Source organism: Leucoraja erinacea, chromosome 24 (assembly GCF_028641065.1).
Source record: "Leucoraja erinacea ecotype New England chromosome 24, Leri_hhj_1, whole genome shotgun sequence".
NCBI classification, from domain to species: Eukaryota; Metazoa; Chordata; class Chondrichthyes; order Rajiformes; family Rajidae; genus Leucoraja; species Leucoraja erinaceus.
Genome location: NC_073400.1, coordinates 27,380,520 through 27,402,664, shown reverse-complemented (window position 1 = coordinate 27,402,664; position 22,145 = coordinate 27,380,520). Strand labels below are relative to the sequence as shown.

The 22,145-nt window shown below is 46.6% G+C and overlaps 1 protein-coding gene across 1 annotated transcript in view; it reads left to right on the top strand.

Annotated features, from left to right (window-relative positions):
• cntn2 (contactin 2) overlaps window positions 1-22,145 on the top strand; it is a 124,784-nt gene that overhangs the window by 84,848 nt on the left and 17,791 nt on the right. Inside the window, exons 8-15 of the mRNA XM_055654883.1 lie at window positions 1,433-1,535; window positions 7,642-7,823; window positions 11,546-11,682; window positions 13,250-13,379; window positions 15,487-15,637; window positions 17,841-17,968; window positions 19,929-20,104; window positions 20,671-20,791. Coding sequence (XP_055510858.1) covers window positions 1,433-1,535; window positions 7,642-7,823; window positions 11,546-11,682; window positions 13,250-13,379; window positions 15,487-15,637; window positions 17,841-17,968; window positions 19,929-20,104; window positions 20,671-20,791 — 1,128 coding nt within the window. The remainder of the gene's footprint in view (window positions 1-1,432; window positions 1,536-7,641; window positions 7,824-11,545; window positions 11,683-13,249; window positions 13,380-15,486; window positions 15,638-17,840; window positions 17,969-19,928; window positions 20,105-20,670; window positions 20,792-22,145) is intronic.

The following is a 22,145-nucleotide window of genomic DNA, read 5'->3' as shown; positions in this document are numbered from 1 at the left end:
AAAAGCTGGAGTAACTCAGTGGGACAGGCAGCATCTCTGGAGAGAAGGAATAGGTGATGTTTCAGGTTAAGACCCTTCTTCATCCATTCCTTCTCCCGAGAGATGCTGCCTGACCCATTGAGTTACTCCAGCTTTTTGTGCCTATCCTTAGTCAGCATCTGCAGTTCCTTCCTATAGAAGTGATGGGTTGATACAGGTGAAGGGGCTTTTTGAATGGCACATGGGTCGCGAACTGAAAGCAATCTGAAGAAGGATCCCAATCAGAAACATCACCTGTCCATGTTCTCCAGAAATGCTGCCTGACCCGCTGAGTTACTCCTGCACTTTGTGCCTTTTTCTTTGGAAACCAGCATCTGCAGTTCCTTGTTTCTACCAACAGAGCTCACCTCAACAACATAAACAACAGCAAGGAACGCTAATTTTAAAAGTTGTCAGTCTGATTCTATTAGATCCACCAAGAATTCTGGAAGATCTGAGGTTGATTTATGTTGGAGCGGCTGGGCTTGTATACACTGGAATTTAGGATGAGAAGTGATCTTATTGAAACATATAAGATTATTAAGGGTTGGACACGCTAGAGGCAGGAAACATCTTCAGAATGTTTGGGGAGTGCAGAACCAGGGGCCACAGTTTAAAAATAAGGGGTAGGCCATTTTGAACGGATATGAGGAAAAACCTTTTTTCATCAGAGAGTTGTGAATCTGTGGAATTCTTTGCCTCAGAAGGCAGTGGAGACCAATTCTCTGGATGCTTTCAAGCGAGAGTTAGATAGAGCTCTTAAAGATAGCGGAGTCAAGGGATATGGAGAGAAGGCAGGAATGGGGTACAGATTGTGGATGATCAGCCATGATCACAGTGAATGGAGGTGCTGGCTCGAAGGGTCAAATGGCCTACTCCTGAATCTATTGTCTATTGTCATCAATGGTGTTTTATCATTAATGTCTTATTATTATTAATGTTTAGTGTTTTCTGAGTCAATCGTAACTGTCACTGTATGGCATGTTGTTACTTATGGGCGGGCGGAGCACCAAGGCAAATTCCTTGTATGTGAATACTTGGCCAATAAACTTACTTACTTACTTACATTTCTTAACACAAAGTGCTGGAGGAACTCAGCAGCCAAGAAGTGCTGGAGTAATTCAGCAAGTTATGTTGCATCTCTGGACACCGTTTCAGGTCAGGATCCTTCTTCAGACGGATAATTGGGTTACTCCAGCATTTTGTGCTCCACGCAAGGTTGCAGCACCTGCAGTTCCTTGAAGTTGCAGCTCAGGAATAATGTCTGCATAGTCTGCATTGAGAGGTGATGGACTGAATCATGGTGAAGCCACTGCATGGACTCAGCCTTAATTTTTCCATCACATTTTCATCTGAAATCCTCCGTCTCAGATCCAGATCTCCGGCTAACTTGTTTCTTTCTTTCCTTTGCCAGGAGATGTTCGGAATCACTCGCCACACATCCGGGCAAGGTTCCCCTCAGAAACCTACGCGTTAGCTGGGCAATCACTGAACCTGGAGTGTTTCGCTTTTGGAAAGTAAGTGAACATGGTCTTTGTGGACACAAGGAAACGCAGATGCCTGTTTACAAAAAAAAAGACACAAAGTGCTGGAGTATCTCAGTGTGCGAGGCATCATCTCTAGAACATGGATGGAAAAGAACGGTCGCAACCTGAAATGTCACCTCTCTGTGTTCTCCAGGGATGCTGCCCGACCCATTGAGTTACTCCAGCACTTTGTGTCCTTTTGTGTATCAACCAGTATCTGCAGTTCCTTATTTCTACTCTATAAGTGAGCAGTTCTGACAAAAACTGTGAGAACTAGTTATCTGCAATTGTTGAATTCCGTATCAAGGAACCGCGGATACTGATTATAATATGACCATATAACCATATAGCAATTACAGCACGGAAACAGGCCATCTCGACCCTTCTAGTCCGTGCTGAACACGTATTCTCCCCTAGTCGCATATACCTGCGCTCAGACCATAACCCTCCATTCCTTTCCCGTCCGTATAACTATCCAATTTATTTTTAAATGATAATAACGAACCTGCCTCCACCACCTTCAGTGGAAGCTCATTGAAATTGCTCAAATCAGCTCAAATTAAGGAACTGCTGGTTTACAAAAAAAGTGCTGGAGTAACATGCATCTCTTTTTGGAGTTTGAGTGTGTTTGAGTTTTGTTTATTGTCATGTGTGCTGAGGATGGAAAATGGGCTCCAGACCTGAAACATCGTCTATCCAAGTCCTCCACAGATGCAGCCTTACCCGCTTTAGTTACTCCAGCATTTTGTGTCCATTTTTTTTTTTGGAACAAGGTTTTTGTTCTCAGATGTAACGATAATTGGATTTGAGAAAGAAATTTTATTCAGTTCCTTCGCAAATAGCAGAAGTGGAACTGAACAGCCAAAAAAAACTACAGATAGAAAAATAGAGTGCTGGAAATACTCATAAAGTTATGCAGCATTTGAGGGGTGAGATAACATTTCAGGTCTGGGACAGTTTAGAAAATAACTAAGTTTCGAGTTGCCGAGGAAGGGAGATGGGAGGAATAAGAACAAAAAACAGAAACAGCTGGAAGAACTCCAAAGGCCAAGCAAATCTGTGGAAAGACGAACAGTCGGCGTTTCGCTGTTTGTGACCCTTCATCAGAACTGTAAATGACTGATGTTTTAGTTTTAGAGATACAGCACGGAAACAGGCCCTTCGGCCCACCGGGTCCGCGCCGACCAGCGATCCCCGCACATTAACACCATCCTACACCCGCTAGTGACAATTTCTACATTTACCAAGCCAATTAACCTACATACCTGCACGTCTTTGGAGCCTGGGAGGAAACCGAAGCTCTCGGAGAAAACCCACGCAGGTCACGGGGAGAACGTACAAACTCCGTACAGGCAGCGCCCGTAGTCGGGATCGAACCCGGGTCGCTGTAAGGCAGCAACTCCACCGCTGCACCACCGTGACCGCTCTATCAATGTTATCAATGTTATGCGTTTATACCAGGGCATCTTAGGCAGCGTGGCCAGGTTTAGCCAAAGGACCTGATTCCATGCTGCATGACTCTATAACAGCATAAAAAAAACACAAGGTGCTAGAGTAACTCAGTAGGTCAGGCAGCATCTATGGAGAACATGGATAGGTGACGTTTCGGGTCAAGAACCTTCTTCAGTTTCATTAATACCCTTCTTAAGCGGTAGAGTTGCTGCCTTACAGCGCCAGGGTCCCAAGTTCCTTCCCGACTACGGATGCTGTCTGTGTGGAGTTTGTCGGCATGGGCTAGGTGGTGGGCCGAACGGCCTGTTTCCATGCTGTATCTGTTCCATGTTCCATGATGGCCTTCATAACGAGAGGATTTGAGTATAGGAGTAAAGAGGTCCTTCTGCAGTTGTACAGGGCCCTGGTGAGACCACATCTGGAGTAGTGTGTGCAGTTTTGGTCTCCTAATTTGAGGAAGGCCATCTTTGCTATTGAGGCAGTGCAGCGTAGGTTCACGAGATTGATCCCTGGGATGGCGGGACTGTCATATGAGGAAAGATTGGAAAGACTGGGCTTGTATTCACTGGAATTTAGAAGGATGAGAGGGAATCTTATAGAAACATATAAAATTATAAAAAGACTGGACTAGCTAGCAGGAAAATTGTTCCCAATGTTGGGGGAGTCCAGAACGAAGGGCCACAGTCTAAGAATAAAGGGGAGGCCATTTAAAACTGCGATGAGAAGAAACGTTTTCACCCAGAGAGTTGTGAATTTGTGGAATTCTCTGCTACAGAAGGCAGTGGAGGCCAATTCACTGGATGAATTTAAAAGAGAGTTAGATAGAGCTCTAGGAATCAAAGGATATGGGGAGAAGGCAGGCACGGGTTACTGATTGTGGAAGATCAGCCATGATCACAATGAGTGGCGGTGCTGGCTGGAAGGGCCAAATGGCCTCCTCTTGTACCTATTTTCTATGTTTCTATCTCTAAATTACACTAAACTAAACCCGTGTCTCTGGTACTGTGAGGAAGCAGCTCCACCAGCTGCGGCACTGTGTCGCATTGTTATCAGAGATTCCTTTCCGTTGCATCTAGATTTAAATCTTATTCTGCAATTGTGAGGTGCCTGCAGAAGTGAAAATAAATAAATAGACACCAGCAAGGGTTACCATGGTAAAGTCTGTGGCGCGATGTTTCCTGATTGAATGGAGTTAAAGGAACACATTTGGTGCAGAGCTGATAGTTGCTTAATATTCAGCTAGTTCGTGTTATGCCTGCTTTGGGAGGAATTGACATTCAATGCAGTTAGTGGAAAAACTGCATGTTCCTTACTGGTAACAAGATGAAATCTTCTCCGGGTAACTGCTCCTTTTTAATGTTTCTTTTTTTTTATTAAACACTATTTCAAGATTCAAGATTCACCAGAGTTTATTGTCATGTGTCCCAGATAGGGCAATGAAATTCTTGCTTTGCTTCGGCACAGCAGAACATAGTAGGCATGAATACAGAACAGATCAGTGTGTTCATATACCATTATAGAAATATACACACACATGAATAAATAAATAAATAAATAAATAGATAGATAGATAAAGTGCAAATAAACAGATAATGGTCTATTAATGTTCAGAGTTTGTTTGAGTTGAGTTTAATAGCCTGATGGCTGTGGGGAAGGGCTATTTCTGAACCTGGACATTGCAGTCTTCAGGCTCCTGTACCTTTAATTTCATTCATTGAATACCAGTCAGCTGTGAAAGTTGCACCGAGAAATCCCTGTTGAAATCTAGATAGATTTAAAAGCCTTCAGGAAATGCTAACTAACTTCATAATTCCAATGCGTGAAGGCATGCCGCCGGTAAACACGTCTCAACGTTATGGGATGTCTCGGTTGGAACGTCCTCTTGCTGCAGTGACAATTGTTTGTGTAGGAAGGAACTGCAGATGCTGGATAGACACAAAAAGCTGGAGGAACTCCACGGGTCAGGCAGCATCTCTAGAGAAAATGGATAGGTGACGTCTCGGGTTGAGACCTTTCTTCAGACCGATAGTCAGGGGAGAGGGAAACCAGATGAAAAGGTACAAAGATCAAGTGAATTAGTTTCATACCTCTCATCCATCTGTTCTTTGCATCTTTTTCATAGATGCTGCCTGTCCCGCTGAGTCCAGCATTTTGTGTCTTATCTTCAGTGTTAACCAACAGCTGCAGTTCCTTCCCACACAAAACACTCTCTGATCTGTTGTACCTTTCCATACCGTTTATCTCAATAGACAACAGACAATAGGTGCAGGAGTAGGCCATTCGGCCCTTCGAGCCAGCACCGCCATTCAATATGATCATGGCTCCCCGACTCTCAGTCCGAAGAAGGGTCTCGATCTGAAACGTCACCCATTCCTTTTCTCCAGAGATGCTGCCTGACCAGATTTACTCCAGCTTTTCGTGCCTACCTTCAGTGACAATTGTTTGCTTTTGTTTATCGACTGCATTCAAATAAAAAAAGCCCATTTGTTTCCCAGCATCACTCCATTCTGAGGTTAACGTGTTCAAATAAAATACCTTAGTATCTCACTATTAATATAATTGTCACCCGTTTAATATAATTGAGTTAATGGCTGAGTGGTAATAGCACTCAAAGGAATTTTAATGAAATATGTTAGAGGACTCATTTGCACAGACATTATAGCCCCGGGTGAGAGAGAATCTGCTCTGTTCATGGGAAAAGAAGTGTTTAAAATATCTAGACCTGTTAACACCACGAAGAGGGGAAAGTATAAGTTGCAACCTCACAGAGTGCACTGATCACATCTGACTCTGCGCCATTGGGTTCAAACCTCTCTCCGGAGATCTGAGTTGCTGGTGCCGACCGAGTCCAGAGGTTCTGTCTTGGTTCAGTTGCCTGATAACAGCTGGGAAAACACTGCCCCTGAATCTGGAGGTTTTCAAGAATGAACTGCAGATGCTAAAAAAAATCGAAGGTAGACAAAAGTGCTGGAGTAACACAGCGGGGTGAGGCAGCACCTCTCCACTTTCTCCAGTCTTTCTCCAGTCTACCCTGAATCTGAAGGTGTAAGTTTTCACACTTGGCTGATGACAGAGGGGAGAAGAGAGAGTGTCATAGAGTCTTAAGGGCCTGTCCCACTTGGCCGTCATTTGAACATTTTCGGCGACGTGCAACAACCTATGACGGGTGCCGGCAGTCGCCGAAAAAGTTGCGTAAGTGGGACAGGCCCATTATTGAGAAGAACAACGATTCAAGAACAAAATTTGAAGTGCTTGAGCAACTCAGTGGATCAGGCAAAATGGATAGGGAACATTTTGGGTCTGGACCCTCTTTCAGACTGAACCCCAATCAATCTGTTGAAGGTTTCCAACTCCAAACGTCACCTGTCCATTACCTTCCCTGATGCTACAATGCTAGATTACCTCTTGCAATAACACCATTTAAAAGACACCTGAACAGGCACATGGATAAGAAAGGTTTAGAGGTATACTAGACCAAGCGCAGACCCGTTGGGTCTGCTCCCCCAACGCAGCCGTCCGTTCCCTACCCGTAGCCCCCACGGGAGACGTGGTCCTCCAACTCAAGCCGTTCCTGAACATAAGATTCCTGCACTCAGCAGTGCGGCTGTTTTTAAATGGCGTCTTTGAGGCGAGAGGCGGGCGCCAGCAGCCATTACGGTCGCTGGCCAGCAGGACGCGACAAAATGAGTGAGTGGTGGGGGGGGGGGGGGGAGAAGGATTTTATTTAAAAATGTGTGCATAAACACGACAAAATTTAATGAGGAGTGGATAATTGGAATGAAAAGTGAAATCTCTACCGAAATGGGAAAAATCTGGGCGTTTCTGGGTCTGGTGTTGGCGTAGCAGCGAATCAAAGGCTGGCACCCACAAGTCAGGCAGAAACACACACACACACACAGCCAGCCAGCCACAGAGTTTTAATATTATAATAGATATAATAGATAATAGATGGGCCAAACATGGGCAAATGGGACTAGGTTAGATGGAACATCTTGGATGACATGGATGAGTTGGGCTGAAGGGCCTGTTTCTGTGCTGTGTGACTCTATAACTTTAATTTGCCTAATTGACTACATTCCTGGAGTGACTCAATTACCTGTCAAATGCCTTTGGACTCTCTTGGTTTGTGTAAAGGGATATATAAATGCAAGTCTTGTAAGAAGGAACTGCAGATGCTGGTTTACACCAGAGATAGACACAAGTTGCTGGAGTAACTCATCGGGTCAGGCAGCATCTCTGGAGAAAAGGAATAGGTGATGTTTCGAGTCGCGACCCTTCATCAGACTAAGAAAATTGTAAGTTAAAGAAAGGACTGCAGATGCTGGAAAAATCAACGGTAGACAAAAACGCTGGAGAAACTCAGCGGGTGAGGCAGCATCTATGGAGCGAAGGAATAAGTGACGTTTCGGGTTGAGACCCGAAACGTCACCTATTCCTTCCCTCCATAGATGCTGCCTCGCCCGCAGAGTTTCTCCAGCATTTTTGTCCACCTAAGAATATCGTAAGGGTCTGTCTGATGAAGGAGCTCGACCCGAAACATCACCTATTCCTTTTCTCCAGAGATGCTGCCTAACCCGCTGAGTTACTCCAGCATAAATATGCACATCATCCATTTCTATGAACCTGTGTGTGTGTTTCCTTCCAGCCCTGTCCCCGCCATCAAATGGAGGAAGCTGGATGGGTCCGTGCCGTCGAAGATGTTGAAGTTCGTAAACAAGCCCATCCTCCACATTCCCGACGTACAGTTTGAAGATGAAGGAGTCTACGAATGCGAGGCGGAAAACTTAAGAGGGAAGGACACATTTCAGGGGAGAATCATTGTTCATGGTGAGCGGAGGTCTACTGTTTGACCCAGGGGACAAAGGAACAGGGCAAAGAGATGTGACAGAGATAGGCACAATGCAGCTAGAACTAGAGGTGGGAAGATGCATGCAGGCTACATTTATTATATATTATATTCCTACATATTTTATATTTCATTCCCATGTTATATTATATTCCTATATTATATTTTATCATAATATAATATACCTCGGTAGACGTGACAATAAACTAAACTGAACTACGAAGCTTAACAAAAACTAATCGTTGTTTCACTGCAATAACAATCTTACGATCGTCACTGTAATATTTCTTATCTTGAATTCTAATGTTGAATGTCTGTCAACCCACCTTCCATTTTGATCAAAGGTGTTGCCAAGGGCATCGGATGATGTCTCAATCCTGGCCAGATGTAAAGAAGGCTGCACTGACAATAACTTCTCTTCCTGATGCGATTAGCTAACAAGGTCAAATCCGCATTCTTCTCCTAGATCACCGTCAAGTGTTATCCAGCATTGGGTTGACAAAGTTGCATACTCTTCCCTTTTAAAGTAATCGGAATGATCTCCCACACTGACGGGATCGTACAGGGAGCCAGATAGCTATCATGAAGCAAAATGATCACCAGGGATTCTTTCAGAACCAGGCATCCTTTTGCCAGCCCCTAACACATCCATTCACTCTGACTCTTCTCTTTAGTTTAGTTTGGAGATACAGCGCGGAAACAGGCCCTTCGGCCCATCGTGCCCATGCCGATCAGCGATCCCCTGCACACCTACACACACTAGGGACAATTTACAAATATACCAAGCCAATTAACGTACAGACCTGTTCGCCTTTGGTGTGTGGGAGGAAACCGGAGCACCCGGAGAAAACCCACGGGGTCACAGGGAGAACGTAGAAACTACGTAGAGACAGTGAGGATCGAATCTGGGTCTCCGGCGCTGTTAGGCAGCAACTCTATCTGAGCGCCACCGTGCCTTGTAGCTCACTGTCCCAACATATTCAATGGTCTCAATACTATCAGGTGTTCCAAGGTGCAGTGAAATACTTCTTTGTATACAGTTCAGCAAGACTATCACTATACAGAAGTGTAATCCCCCAGTAAGCACAATTTCCCCATAACATTTGATGCCCTTACTAATCAAGTACCATTTAAAAATACCCAACAACTTGGCCTCCACCACCATCCATGGCAATGAATTCCACAGATTCACCCTCCTCTGGCTAAAGAAATTCCTCCTCTTCTCTTTTCTACAGGTACGGCCTTTTATTCTAAGGCTTTGCGCTCTGGTTCTGGACTCTTCCATACTGGAAACAACCTTTCCATGTCCAAAACCTTTCATTATTCAGTAGGTTTCAATGACAGTGTGGGAAGGCACTGCAGATGCTGGTTTAAAATGAAGATAGACACAAAATGCTGGAGTAACTCAGCGTGTCAGGCAGCATTTCTGGCGATATAGGTAGCATTACGGGTCGACACCCTTTTTAGACTGAGAGTAATGGGAAAGGGAAATAAGAGATATAGGAATGCCTCCTATATGCATAATGTATAGAATATCCAGAATATAGGTGAGATATATCTCTCGTTTCCCTCTCCCCTGACTCTCAGTCTGAAGAAGGGTCCCGACCCGAAATGCCACCTAGTCCTTTTCTCCAGAGATGTTGCCTGACCCGCTGAGTTACTCCAGCTTTTTGTGTCTAGGTTTCAATGAGGTCCCCCTCATCTTTCTAAACTCCAGCGAGTACAGGCCCAGAGCTTTTGAACGCTCCTCATAAGTAAAGGGCCTGTCCCACTTGGCGATATTTTTTTTTGGCGACTGCCCGCGACATATCAGGGTCGCCAAACGATTTTGAACATTTAAAATTCCAGCGGCGACAAAAAAAATGTTGCGACACTTGAAAAAAACCGCACGTCATACATCATCGCGCTTCATCATACATCATCACGCTGCATCATACATCATCACGCTGCATCATGCCGTGTACTTTTCGCTGACCTGATACCTCAGTCAATGATGCCGGCAGTCGCCGAAAAAATCGGCAAGTGGGACAGGCCCTTTACTCAATGAGATGTCAACGAACCTTTTTCCAATCAGGAGCTTTTCCTTACTTTCCTAGTCTCCGCACTTTAAGACGCATTGTCATTATGCCACTGTGTCTCCCGAGAGTTATACTGTACCCTTTGATGCAGTAAAACGCACCACTATGCCCTGCAGCTGGCTTATCAGTCAAAATTTGACACTGAGCCGTGACAGGGAGATGGACTAGCCTGATCGAAATCTTCAAGTGGCCTTCAAAGTGTGTCTGAAATGCGAGTCACAGTGCAGAGAGGAATCTTCCAGTGCTCTGGGGTCCAGTAAGTGAAGACAGGTTGCTTTTGATGGGGCCGTTAAAGCTGGGGATATCAAAGCGATCCATCTCCTCCCTAAGATGGCACAAAATAGCAGCTCAATCTGTGTCCATCAAAGTTCAAAGATAGTCACAAAATGCTGGAGTAACTCAGCGGGACAGGCGGCATCTCTGGAGAGAAGGGATAGATGATGTCGCGGGTCGAGACCCTTCTTCAGACTGCGGGAATTATATTATTCTGTTCGCAGTCCACAGGAAAATTAAACACTCTTGACTCCTTTTGCTCTGGTATTTTATATAATTCACATGTTTAATCGATAATGTTTTATTATTAATGTTTAATACTTTATGTGTCATTAATAACTGTCACTGTATGTCGTTGCCACTTGCGGGCGGAGCACCAAGGCAAATTCCTTGTATGTGAATTGACTTGGCCAATAAACTTATTCATTCAGTCATTCTTACATGGGTTAAAGCGGAATCCATATAGAAACAGTGATAGACACAAAGTGCTGGAATCAATGCAGAGCAGCATGGTAGCGCAGCGGTAGAGTTGCTGCCTTACAGCTCTAGCAGCACCGGAGACCCAGGTTCGATCCCGACTACAGGTGCTGTCTGTACGGAGTTTGTACCTTCTCCCCGTGACCCATGTGGGTTTTCTCCGAGATCTTCGGTTTCCTCCCACACTCCAAAGACGTACAGGCATGTAGGTTAATTGGCTAGGTGCATGTGTAAATTGTCCCTAGTGTGTGTAGGATAGTATTAATGCATAGAAACATAGAAAGTAGGTGCAGGAGGAGGCCATTCGGCCCTTCGAGCCAGCACCGCCATTCATTGTGATCATGGCTGATTGTCCCCAATCAATAACCCGTACCTGCCTTCTCCCCATATCCCTTGATTCCACTAGCCCCACGAGCTCTATCTAACTCTCTCTTAAATGTGTAGGGATCGCTGGTCGGTGCAGACTCGGTGGGCTGAATGGCCGGGTTTCCGCGCTGTATCTCTAACAAAAACACAACGGGTCAGGCAGCATCTTTGGAGAAAAAGGAATGGGTGACGTTTCAGGTCGGGATCCTTCTTCAGTCTGAAGAAGAGCCGAGAGAGTCTGAAGAAGGGTCACGACCCAGAACGTCACCTCTCCATGACCTCCAGAGATGCTGCCTGACCCGCTGAGTTATCCTGCGCCGTGTGTCCTTTCCGTGTATTACATCGTTTTTCTCCAGTGTTTCTTCCGCTTCCGCAGTGTCTCAGCCGCATCCGTTTGGCTACCGGAGATCATCGCTGTGACCCAATGCCTGGGCCGACAGGTACTAACTCCACCCGCGTCCCATCTCCGCTCGCTCGTTGACTCTCTTATCTTCCCTCCTCTTCCGCAGCTCAGCCGGTTTGGCTACAGATCATCGGTGACACCAAGGCTGACATTGGCTCTGTCCTGTGGTGGAAATGTGCCGCAGCCGGTAAGCCACGGCCGACCTGCAGATGGTTGATGAACGGCCAGCCATTGACGTCTAAGGTGTGTACACATGGCAGCATCTCCCAGCGGTCTGGACAGCAGCTTCACATGAGTGTGGATTTAGAAGCACCACCTCCCTTGTAATTAAATAATGTGTCAACTGGGCTTATTTATATTCACTGGAAATTAGAAGGATGAGGGAGGATCTTATAGAAACATATAAAATTATTAAGGGAATGGACAGGTTAGATGCAGGAAAAATGTTCCCCATGTTGGGGGAGTCCAAAACCAGGGATCACAGTTTAGGAATAAGGGGCAGGCCATTTAGGACTGAGATGAGGAAAAACCTTTTCACCCAGAGAGTTGTGAATCTGTGGAATTCTCTGCCACAGAAGGCAGTGGAGGCCAATTCACTGGATGTATTCAAGAGAGAGTTAGATTTAGCTCTTAGGGCTAATGGAATCAAGGGATATGGGGAGAAAGTGGATTACTGATTTAGGATGATTAGCCATGATCATATTGAATGGCAGTGCTGGCCACCAGAAGAGGAAACCACAGCTGAACTGTTCACTTTAGAACCTTTATCCCAGGGCAGAAATGTCAAGGACATAACTTTAAAGTGAGAGGAGTCAAGCTTAAAGCAGATGTGTGGGGAAGTTCTTTACACAGAGGATGATGGATGTTTCGATTGCACTGCCATGAGTGGTGCTGGAGGCAGGTGGGATGGTGGTGTTTAGGTGGCTTTTAGATAGGCACATGGACAGAGTCATAGAGTGATACAGTGTGGAAAGAGGCCCTTTGGCCCAACTTGCCCACACTGGCCAACCTGTCCCAGCTACACTGGTCCCCACCTGCCTACGCTTGGTCCATATCCCTCCAAATATGTCCTATCCACGTACATGTCTAACTGTTTCTGAAACGTTGGGATAGTCCCAGCCTCAACTACCTCCTCTGGCAGCTCGTTCCATACACCCACCACCCTTCGTATGAAAAGGTTACCCCTCAGATTCCTATTAAATCTTTTCCCCTTCACCTTGAACCTATGTCCTCTGGTCCTCGATTCCCCTACTCTGGGCAAGAGATTCTGTGCGTCTACCCGATCTATTCCTCTCATGATTTTATCCACCTCCATAAGATCACCCCTCATCCTCCTGCGTTCCAAGGAATAGAGACCCAGCCTGCTCAACCTCTCCCTATAGCTCAGACCCTCTAGTCCTGGCAACATCCTCGTAAAGATGTGCGGGGAATGGAGGGATATGAACCGTGTGCAGGATGTGGAGATGAGTTTATCTTGGCCACATGTTGGGCATGGACATTGTGGGCCGAAGGGCCTGTTGCTATGCTGTACTGTTCTATGTTCCAGGGTTCAACGAGACTTTTCTTTGACTGGATAGCAGGAAAGAGTAAGCTTTTAACTGTACACGTGACAATAATAAACTAAACTAAACTAAACTAAACTAACAAAAAGTTCCTTGGACGCACTCACAGTTTTTCAGGGAAACGCAGTCTGATGTCCGTTGATCCATTGGTCTTATTAACACAAATGTTAATTGCTGTCCAGAAGCACAGTCTCGTTCCACGTTGACTAGTTCACTCCGCTCACACTCTCCACTCTTAACTGTTTCAGAGCCGATTTGAAGTCAACAACTGCGCGTTGAAGATATCGAGACTGGCTCTGGAAGATTCCGGAATGTACCAGTGCGTCGCTGAGAACAAGCATGGGACCATTTACACCAGCGCTGAGCTCAAAGTGGAAGGTAGGTCGAGTATTGGAGCAGATGACGGGGAGTGGACGGGCAGAGGGGTCTCCAAGTTCCACAAGGCGGCGCGGTGGCGCAGCGGTAGAGTTGCTGCCTTACGTACGGCGCCAGAGACTCGGGATCGATCCTGACTAGGGCGCTCGCTCTCATCGGTTCCATCGCTCAGTGAAGCTCTGAAGCTTTCAGTAATTCATAGATGGTGGACTAAGAGCTGTAGACTTTATTTTAGACTTTAGTGGTGCAGCGCGGAAACAGGCTCTTCGGGCCACCGAGTCCGCACCGACCAGCGATCCCCGCACACTAACACTATCCTACACACACTGGGGATAATTTTACATTTTATATAAGCCAATTAACCTAAAAACGTATACGCCTTTGGAGTGTGGGAGGAAACCGGAGCACCCGGAGAAAACCCACGCGGTCACAGGGAGAACATGCAACATCCAGAGAGACAGTATCCATGGTCAGGATCGAACCCGGGACTCTGGCGCTGTGAGGCAGCTATTCGCCCGCTGCGCCACCGTGCCGGCCTTCTCTTGTTCAAAACCGTGGCGTGTGATCTTTTATATCCTCCCTGAGAGGGTAGATGGGATTTGATTTAGCATTTTATTCAAAAGGACTCCCAATAGACAACCTCTCCAACGTTACACCAAGAACTCTACCACTGCACACTGTTGTAAAAAAACAACAAAATTACTCAGATCTAGCTTTATATTGAAAGTTTCAAATTCCTGGGACTAAATATCACCGATAACCTCTCCTGGACCATCCGTATTGAAGCAATGGCTAAGAAACACACCAACTTCTACTCCCTTAAAAGGCTTATGGGCCCGTCCCACTTACGTGACTTTTTCGGCGACTGCTGGCACCCGTCATAGGTCGTTAAAGGTCGCCGAAAATGTTCAACGTGTTGAAAACCCAGCGGCGACCAGAACAAGGAACGACTCTTTGGGCGACTACTCACGACCATACGGGCTTCACCCCGCGACATGTCGCCAGGGTGTCGCCTGTATGGTCGTGAGTCGTCTCCTCAGTCGCCCAAAGAGTCACAGCGTCTTTCTGGCCGCCGTTGGATTTTCAACATGTTGAACATTTTCGGCGACCTGCAACGACCTATGTCGGGTGCCAGCAGTCGCCGAAAAAGTCGCGCAAGTGGGACAGGCCCTTTTGGAAGTTCGGCATTTCCCCAACAACTCTCGCCAACCTCAACAGGTGCACCATAGAAAGCATTTGATCGGGATGCATCACAGCACGGTTTGGGAACAACTCCATCCAAGACCGCAAGAAATTGCAGAGAATTGTGGACGCAGCCCAGACCATCACACAAACCGACCTCCCTTCCATTGACTCCATTTACACCTCACGCTGGCTCGGCAAGGCCAGCAGCACAATCAAGGATGAGTCGCTCCCTGGCCACTCCCCTCTCCTATCGGGTAAAAGATACAGAAGTGTGAAAACGCCCACCTCCAGATTCAGGGACAGTTTCTTCCCAGCTGTTATCAGGCAACTGAATCATCCTACCACAACTAGAGAGCAGTCCTGAGCTACTATCTACCTCATTGGAGACCCTCGGACTATCTTCGATCGGACTTTACTGGACTTTATCTTGCGCTAAACATTATTCACATTATTCCCTTTATCATGTATCTGAATACTGTGGACGGCTCGATTGTAATCATGCACTGTCTTTCCGCTGACTGGTTGGCAGGCAGCAAAAGCCCTTCACTGTACCTCGGTACACGTGACAATAAACTAAACACAACTCCAGAGGACATGGGTTTAAGATGAAGGGGGAAAGATATAATCTGAGGGGTAACCTTTTCGCACTGAGGTTGGTGGGTGTATGGAACGAGCTGCCAGAGGAGGTCGTTGAGGCAGGGACTATCCCAACGGTTATGAAACAGTTCGACTGGTACATGGATAGGACCGGTTTGGAGGGATATGGGCCAAACGCGGGAAGGTGGGACTAATGTAGATGGGACATGTTGGCCGGTGTGGGCGAGTTGGGCCAAAGGGCCTGTTTCCTTCTAATATAATTCTGTGACTCTACGCCTGCGTAACTCAGTACTTGGGTTCATTTGTTTGTACCGTTTCTTTGCCACAGCCTTTGGTCCAGATTTCCAAGCGAACCAAGTGAAGCGGCTGATTCCCGCCGCGCGTGGAGGGGAGGTGATGATAGGGTGCCGTCCGCGATCAGCTCCCAAACCCAGCATCATGTGGAGCAAAGGAACAGAAATTCTCTCCAACAGCTCCAGGTGCGTGCATATCAGACCCTCCTCTGCGGGATATCATACAGTCGTTATTTACAATTATATCAAGCCCGTTAACCTACAAACGTGTACATCTTTGGAGAACGTGCAGACTCTGCACAGGCAGCACCAGGATTGAACCTGGGTCTCCGGCGCTGTGAGGCAGCAGCCCTACCCGCTGCGCCGCCGTGCCGCCCACAATGACACACTGCTTGTAACCGAACGTCCGTGTTCTTTGATCGTGGCGATGCTTTCAGGGCTGGCTTTTGAAACAAGCTTGTAGTTGTTGTCCATTCTCCCCATTGCCCTCCAGAGGTGACGATGACGTCAAAGCGTTCCACCCTCTGTATTATTTTGATGCTGAGGACGTTCCCTTGAGAAGATAGTTGAAGGATGCAACCCTCAAAAGGGAATTAAAGATGAAATGGAAAATCTTACATGACTTGAGGGAAGGAGAAATGGGACCTTGTTGAATAACTCAAAGGCATAGACGGGGTAACTCAAGAACTTAGGTTTCAGGTGCGGGGGAGAAAAGTTTGAATTGGAACCTGAGGAATACCCATTTCACACAAAGAGTGGTGATGGTTAAGGCAGGTTCCATGGAACAAGCTGCCGGAGGTGATGGTTAGTCTAGTGTACATAGATGAGACATGTTGGCCGGTATGGGAATGTTGGGCCGAAGGGCCTGTTTCCTCATTGTGAGACTCTATGACTATTTATCCAGCTCAGGCACATGTGTCCGAATGGCCCACTTCTGTACTATAAGATTTTTTTAAGAGCTAAGAGTTCTAATAGTTGTTGTTGGAGAATGCCCTATCAAGAACTCAAGGCCATAGATTTAAGATGAAAGGGGCTAGACTTATTTGGGGAACAGATGAGGGGAGTACACAGGATAAATGCACAGTGTAGGAAGGAACTGCAGATGCTGGTTTAAACCGGTCAGACACAAAAAGCTGGGGTAACTCAGTGGGACAGGCAGCATCTCTGGAGAGAAGGAATGGGTGACGTTTCGGGTCGACCCCGAAACGTCACCCATTCCTTCTCTCCAGAGATGCTGCCTGTCCCGCTGAGTTGCACCAGCTTTTTGAGTGAATGCACAAAGTCTTTTACCCCGAGGAAAGGAATCAAGAACCAGGTTTAGGGTGAGAGGGGAAAAGTTTAATAGGACCATGAAGGGCAATTTTGGTTTCACACAGAGGGTTGTACGTATATAGTATGAGATGCCAGAGGAAGGGCAGGAATTCTAACAACATTTAAAGGATATTTGGACATGTACATGGTTAAGAAAGATTTAGCAGGAAGTGGGTCAAAAGTGGGCAAATGGAACTTGCGTCAGAAGGCATGTTGGTCGGCATGGACAAATTCTGTACTCGATATCTCTGTGACTCTATGAATAACAATGGCCACAAACCTAGACATGAAAGAGACTCAGGGAGTGAGGAATTGAATGAAATCATGGATCGATGTAAAGATATGAGGACAGAGGTAGATCAAATGAGGGGGTACAGAGAAGGTTCACCAGACTGATTCCTGGGATGCCAGGACTTTCATATGAAGAAAGACTGGATAGACTCGGTTTGTACTCGCTAGAATTTAGAAGATTGAGGGGGGATCTTATAGAAACTTACAAAATTCTTAAGTGGTTGGACAGGCTAGACGCAGGAAGATTGTTCCCGATGTTGGGGAAGTCCAGAACAAGGGGTCACAGTTTAAAGATAAAGGGGAAATCCTTTAGGACCGAGATGAGAGTAACATTTTTCACACAGAGTGGTGAATCTCTGGAATTCTCTGCCACAGAAGGTAGTTGAGGCCAGTTCATTGGCTATATTTAAGAGGGAGTTAGATGTGGCCCTTGTGGCTAAAGGGATCAGGGGGTATGGAGAGAAGGCAGGTACCGGATACTGAATTGAATGATCAGCCATGATCATATTGAATGGCGGTGCAGGCTCGATGGGCCGAATGGCCTACTCCTGCACCTATTTTCTATGTTTCTAAATAGTAAGAATATACAGTATGTCACAGATTCATGGAGTAATACAGCATGGAAATGGGCCCTTCAGCCCAACTTGCTGATGCCAACCAAGCATGAAGTGCAGATGGAGACAATGGCAGGGATCTGATGGCTAGATCAGGTGGCTAGATCTGAAGGCTATTTTCACCCATTGTTATGCCTCTTGGATAACCCACCCTCTTGGCTTTCCCCATGCAGAATGACCATAACCCCAGATGGCACCTTGAGCATTCGGAACATAACCCGGGCGGATGAAGGAAAGTACACCTGCTTTGCGGAGAATTTTCTGGGCAAGGCGAACAGCACGGGCACCGTGTCTGTCAGAGGTGAGTCTGGAGGGGTCTTTATTGGGAAAGCGCACCGTATCCTCTGGGATGTCATAGAGTGATGCAGTGCGGAAACAGGCCCTTCGGCCCAACTTGCCCACACCGGCCAACATGTCCCACCGGCTACACTAGTCCCAACTGCCTGCGCTTGGTCCATATCCTTCCAAACTTGACCCATCTATCTAGCTGTTTCTTAAACGTTGGGATAGTCCCAGCCTCAACTACCTCCTCTGGCAGCTCGTTCCATTCACCCACCACCCTTTGTGTGAAAACATTACCTCTCAGATTCCTATTAAATCTTTTCCCCTTCACCTTGACCCGATGTCCTCTGGTCCTCGATTCCCATACTCTGGGCAAGAGATTCTGTGTATCTGCCCGATCTATTCCTCTCATGATCTTATACACCTCCATAAGATCGTCCCTCATCCTCCTGCACTGGAAGGAATAGAGACTTAGCCTACTCAACCTCTCCCTATAGTTCAGACCCTCTAGTCCCGGCAACATCTTCGTAAATCTTCTCTTAACCCTTTCAAGCTTGACAATATCTTTCCTATAAGTTCTCAGTTCTCTTCCTGCCGAGTTAAGCACATTCAGATTCCATTTTATCTCTCTCTGATTGATCGATTATATATTGATCGAAAGATTCAGCCTGGAAACAGACCATTCGGCCCATCTAGCACATGCTGACCAGCAATCACCTGTTCACAGCAGTTCTATGCTCGGTGTAGGAAGGAACTGCAGGTGCTGGTTTACACCGAAGATAGACACAAAAATGCCGGAGTAACTCAGCGGGGACAGGCAGCATCTCTGGAGAAAGGGAATAGGTGACGTTTCGGGTCGTGACACTTCTTCAGACTGTGAGTGAGGGGAGAGGGAGAAATAGAGATATGGTAGGGCAAGATGTGAAAACGACGATCAAGGAAAATGTAGAAGGAAAATGGAAGGTGACAACAATCAATAAGATAACACAAGGAGGACAGTGAAACTAGTCGGAGAACTGGGATAGGGGAGGGACGGAGACAGAGGGGATGCAAGGGTTATTTGAAGTTAGAGAACTCAATATTCATACCACTGGATTGTAAGCTGCCCATGTGAAATATGAGGTGCTGTTCCTCCAATTTGCAGATGGCCTCACTGACAGTTTATTCAATTTTGGGCGGAATAGTAGCGCAGGTTCGATCCTGACTACAGGTGCTGTCTGAATGGAGTTTGTACGTTCTCTCCATGACCTGCGTGGGTTTTCTCCGGGCGCTCCGGGTTTCCTCCCACACATGCCAAAGATGTACAGATTTGTAGGTTAATTGACTTCAGTAAATGGTCCATAGTGAATAGGATATAACTAATTAATTGGGTGATCGCTGGTCGGCATGGGTAGTAGGCCGAAGGACCTGGGCCTGTTTCCAAACTGTATCTTTAAACTAAACTAAACTACTAATCTCTTGTGTATTTGTTTTCAAATGCGAGTTTAGTTTGAGCTGCTGCAAAAGAAACTATTAGGTATACAGCTCTAACTATCTTAATTGCTTATTTGTTATCCACTGCAATATTAGTGCTTAGAAAAACATTTATTAACTACTGAGTTGCTGCCTTACAGCACCAGAGACTCGAGTTCGATCCTAACTAGAGTGCTCTCATCGGTTCCATCACTCAATGAAGCTCTGAAGCGTTCAGTAACTTCATGGATGCTGGACTAAGAGCTGTAGAGCAACTTTAGTTTAGTTTAGAGATACAATGCGGAAACAGGCCCTTCGGCCCAGCGAGTCCGTGCCGACCAGCGATCCCTGGCCGTTCACACACTAGATTAGTTTGGAGATACAGTGCGGAAACAGGCCCTTCGGCCCAGCGAGTCCGCACCTTCTCCCTGTGACCCCGTGGGCTTTCTCCGGATTTAACCCTGCACCACCACGCACGCACGCACGCCCCTGGCCTCATTGCTTCCGTTGGTCCTGTTTCCTTGCAGACGCCACCAAGATCACGCTGGCTCCGTCCAACGCCGACATCAACCTGGGGGAGGAGCTGGTGCTGCAGTGCCATGCGAGCCATGATCCCACCATGGACCTCACCTTCACCTGGTCACTCAACGAATCCCCCATCGACTTTGACGAGATGCGGGAGCACTACCAACGCGTTTCCACGGTGAGTGTAATCGGGTAGATCGAGAACAAGAGATTAAATTCCTCCCCGCGCTTTTACACGCTCCAAAGACGTACAGGTTTGTAGGTTAATTGGCTTGATGTATGTGTAAATTGCGGGGATCGCTGGTCGGCGCGGACTCGATGGGCCGAAGGGCATTTTTCTGTGCTGTATCTCCAACCAATGTGGCCAATGTAGGAACTGGAGACAATTTGGCAGATGGACACAAAAAGCTGGAGTAACTCAGGCAGCATCTCTGGAGAGAAGACAAAATGTTTAAGAAGAAGGGCTTCAGTCTGAAGAAGGGTTTCGACCTGAAACGTTGCCTATTTCCTTCGCTCCATAGATGCTACCTCACCCGCTGAGTTTTTCCAGCATCTTTGTCTACCTTCTCTGGAGAGAAGGAAGGGGTGACGTTTCGGGCCGAGACCCTTCTTCAGACCGGTGAGGGAAAGGGAAACGAGAGATGTAGATGATGATGATGTAGACAGATAAAGGACAATGAATGAAAGATACGCAAAAAAAAAAAAGTCTGTCTTATACACCTTCTTGCATTCCACTCTCTGCAGCGGGAAACTATAGGTGATCTGAAGATAATCAACGTTCAGTTGGCACACTCTGGGAAGTACATGTGCACGGCTCAGACTGTAGTGGACAGTGCCTCTGCATCTGCAGTGCTGGTTGTGAGAGGTAAGGAATATTGATTGTTTTCTGGGGAAACGTACAGCATTCACAGCAGGACATCATCCCAGACGGCTCATGGCGATCGATGTCTACGCTCCACACAAGCCTCCTCCAACACTATTCCCTCGCGTAGAGTCACAGATTCATATAGAGTGGAAACAGGCCATTCGGCCCAACTTGCCCACATCAGCCAATAAGTCCCAGCTACACTAGTCCCACCTGCCTGCGTTTGGCCCACATCCCTCCAAACCTGCCCTATCCGTGCATCTGTCTGATTGTCCCTGCCGAGAAGGATGAGAGGATATCTTTTTGAACATGTACAGATTTGTAGGTTAATTGACTTCAGTAAATTATCCCTAGTGAATAGGATATAACTAATTAAATGGTGATCGCTGGTCGGCGTGGACCGAAGGGCCTGTTTCCACACTGTATCTCTAAACTAAACCTAACTAAAATGCTAGCTAAGTTTGAACTACTGCAAAATAAATGATTAGGCATACAGTTCTAAATATCTTCATTGTTTATGTGTTATGTACTGATGTCCCTGCAATATTAGTGCTTAGAAAAACATTTATTAACAAATGAGTGATATTTTTGCTTGAGTTACTCGGATTTCTGCAATAGATCTCTCTTTTCTGTGTAAATGGAGATGGATGGATTTCTCATCTATGGCCTAGTGTGTAAACACAAAATGCTGGAGTAACTCAGCAGGACAGGCAGCATCTCTGGAGAGAAGGAATGGGTGATATTTCGGGTCGAGACCCTTCTTCAATTCCCAGTGTGTAGGTGGGACAGAATTAGATTTTGGGTTGATCGCTGGTCAGGCACAGCCTCGGTGGGCCGAAGGACCTGTTCCCTCGCTGTTTCTCTCGTCGAAAGTCTAAATTAAGTAGTGAATTTAAAGAGGACCCAGCTAGGTCAGGTTCTAGTCCCTGCTTTAATCACCTCTGCCGGGCTCCCTGAATTCATGCAATGCAAGTTGTGGTCGGCACGGTGGCACAGCGGTAGAGTTGCTGCCTTACAGCGCCAGAGACCTCGGTTCGATCCTGACTACGGGCGCTGTCTGTACGGAGTTTGTACGTTCTCTCCCATGACCTGCGTGGGTTTTCTCCAAGAACTTCGGATTTCTCCCACGCTCCAAAGACGGACAGGTTTATAGGTTAATTGGCTTGATATAAATGTTAAAATTGTCCCTAGTGTGTGTATCATCATCATCGTGAAAAACATCACCGGGCACGGTGCCTTACGATGTTATGTACGACAGTGATCGCAACTGCTACTGAAGTGTGGATGGCCGTTGGCTTGCTAGAAGCTCATCCGCCCTATCACAGGTCTTGTTTTTGGTCCTGCTGGGGGTCCA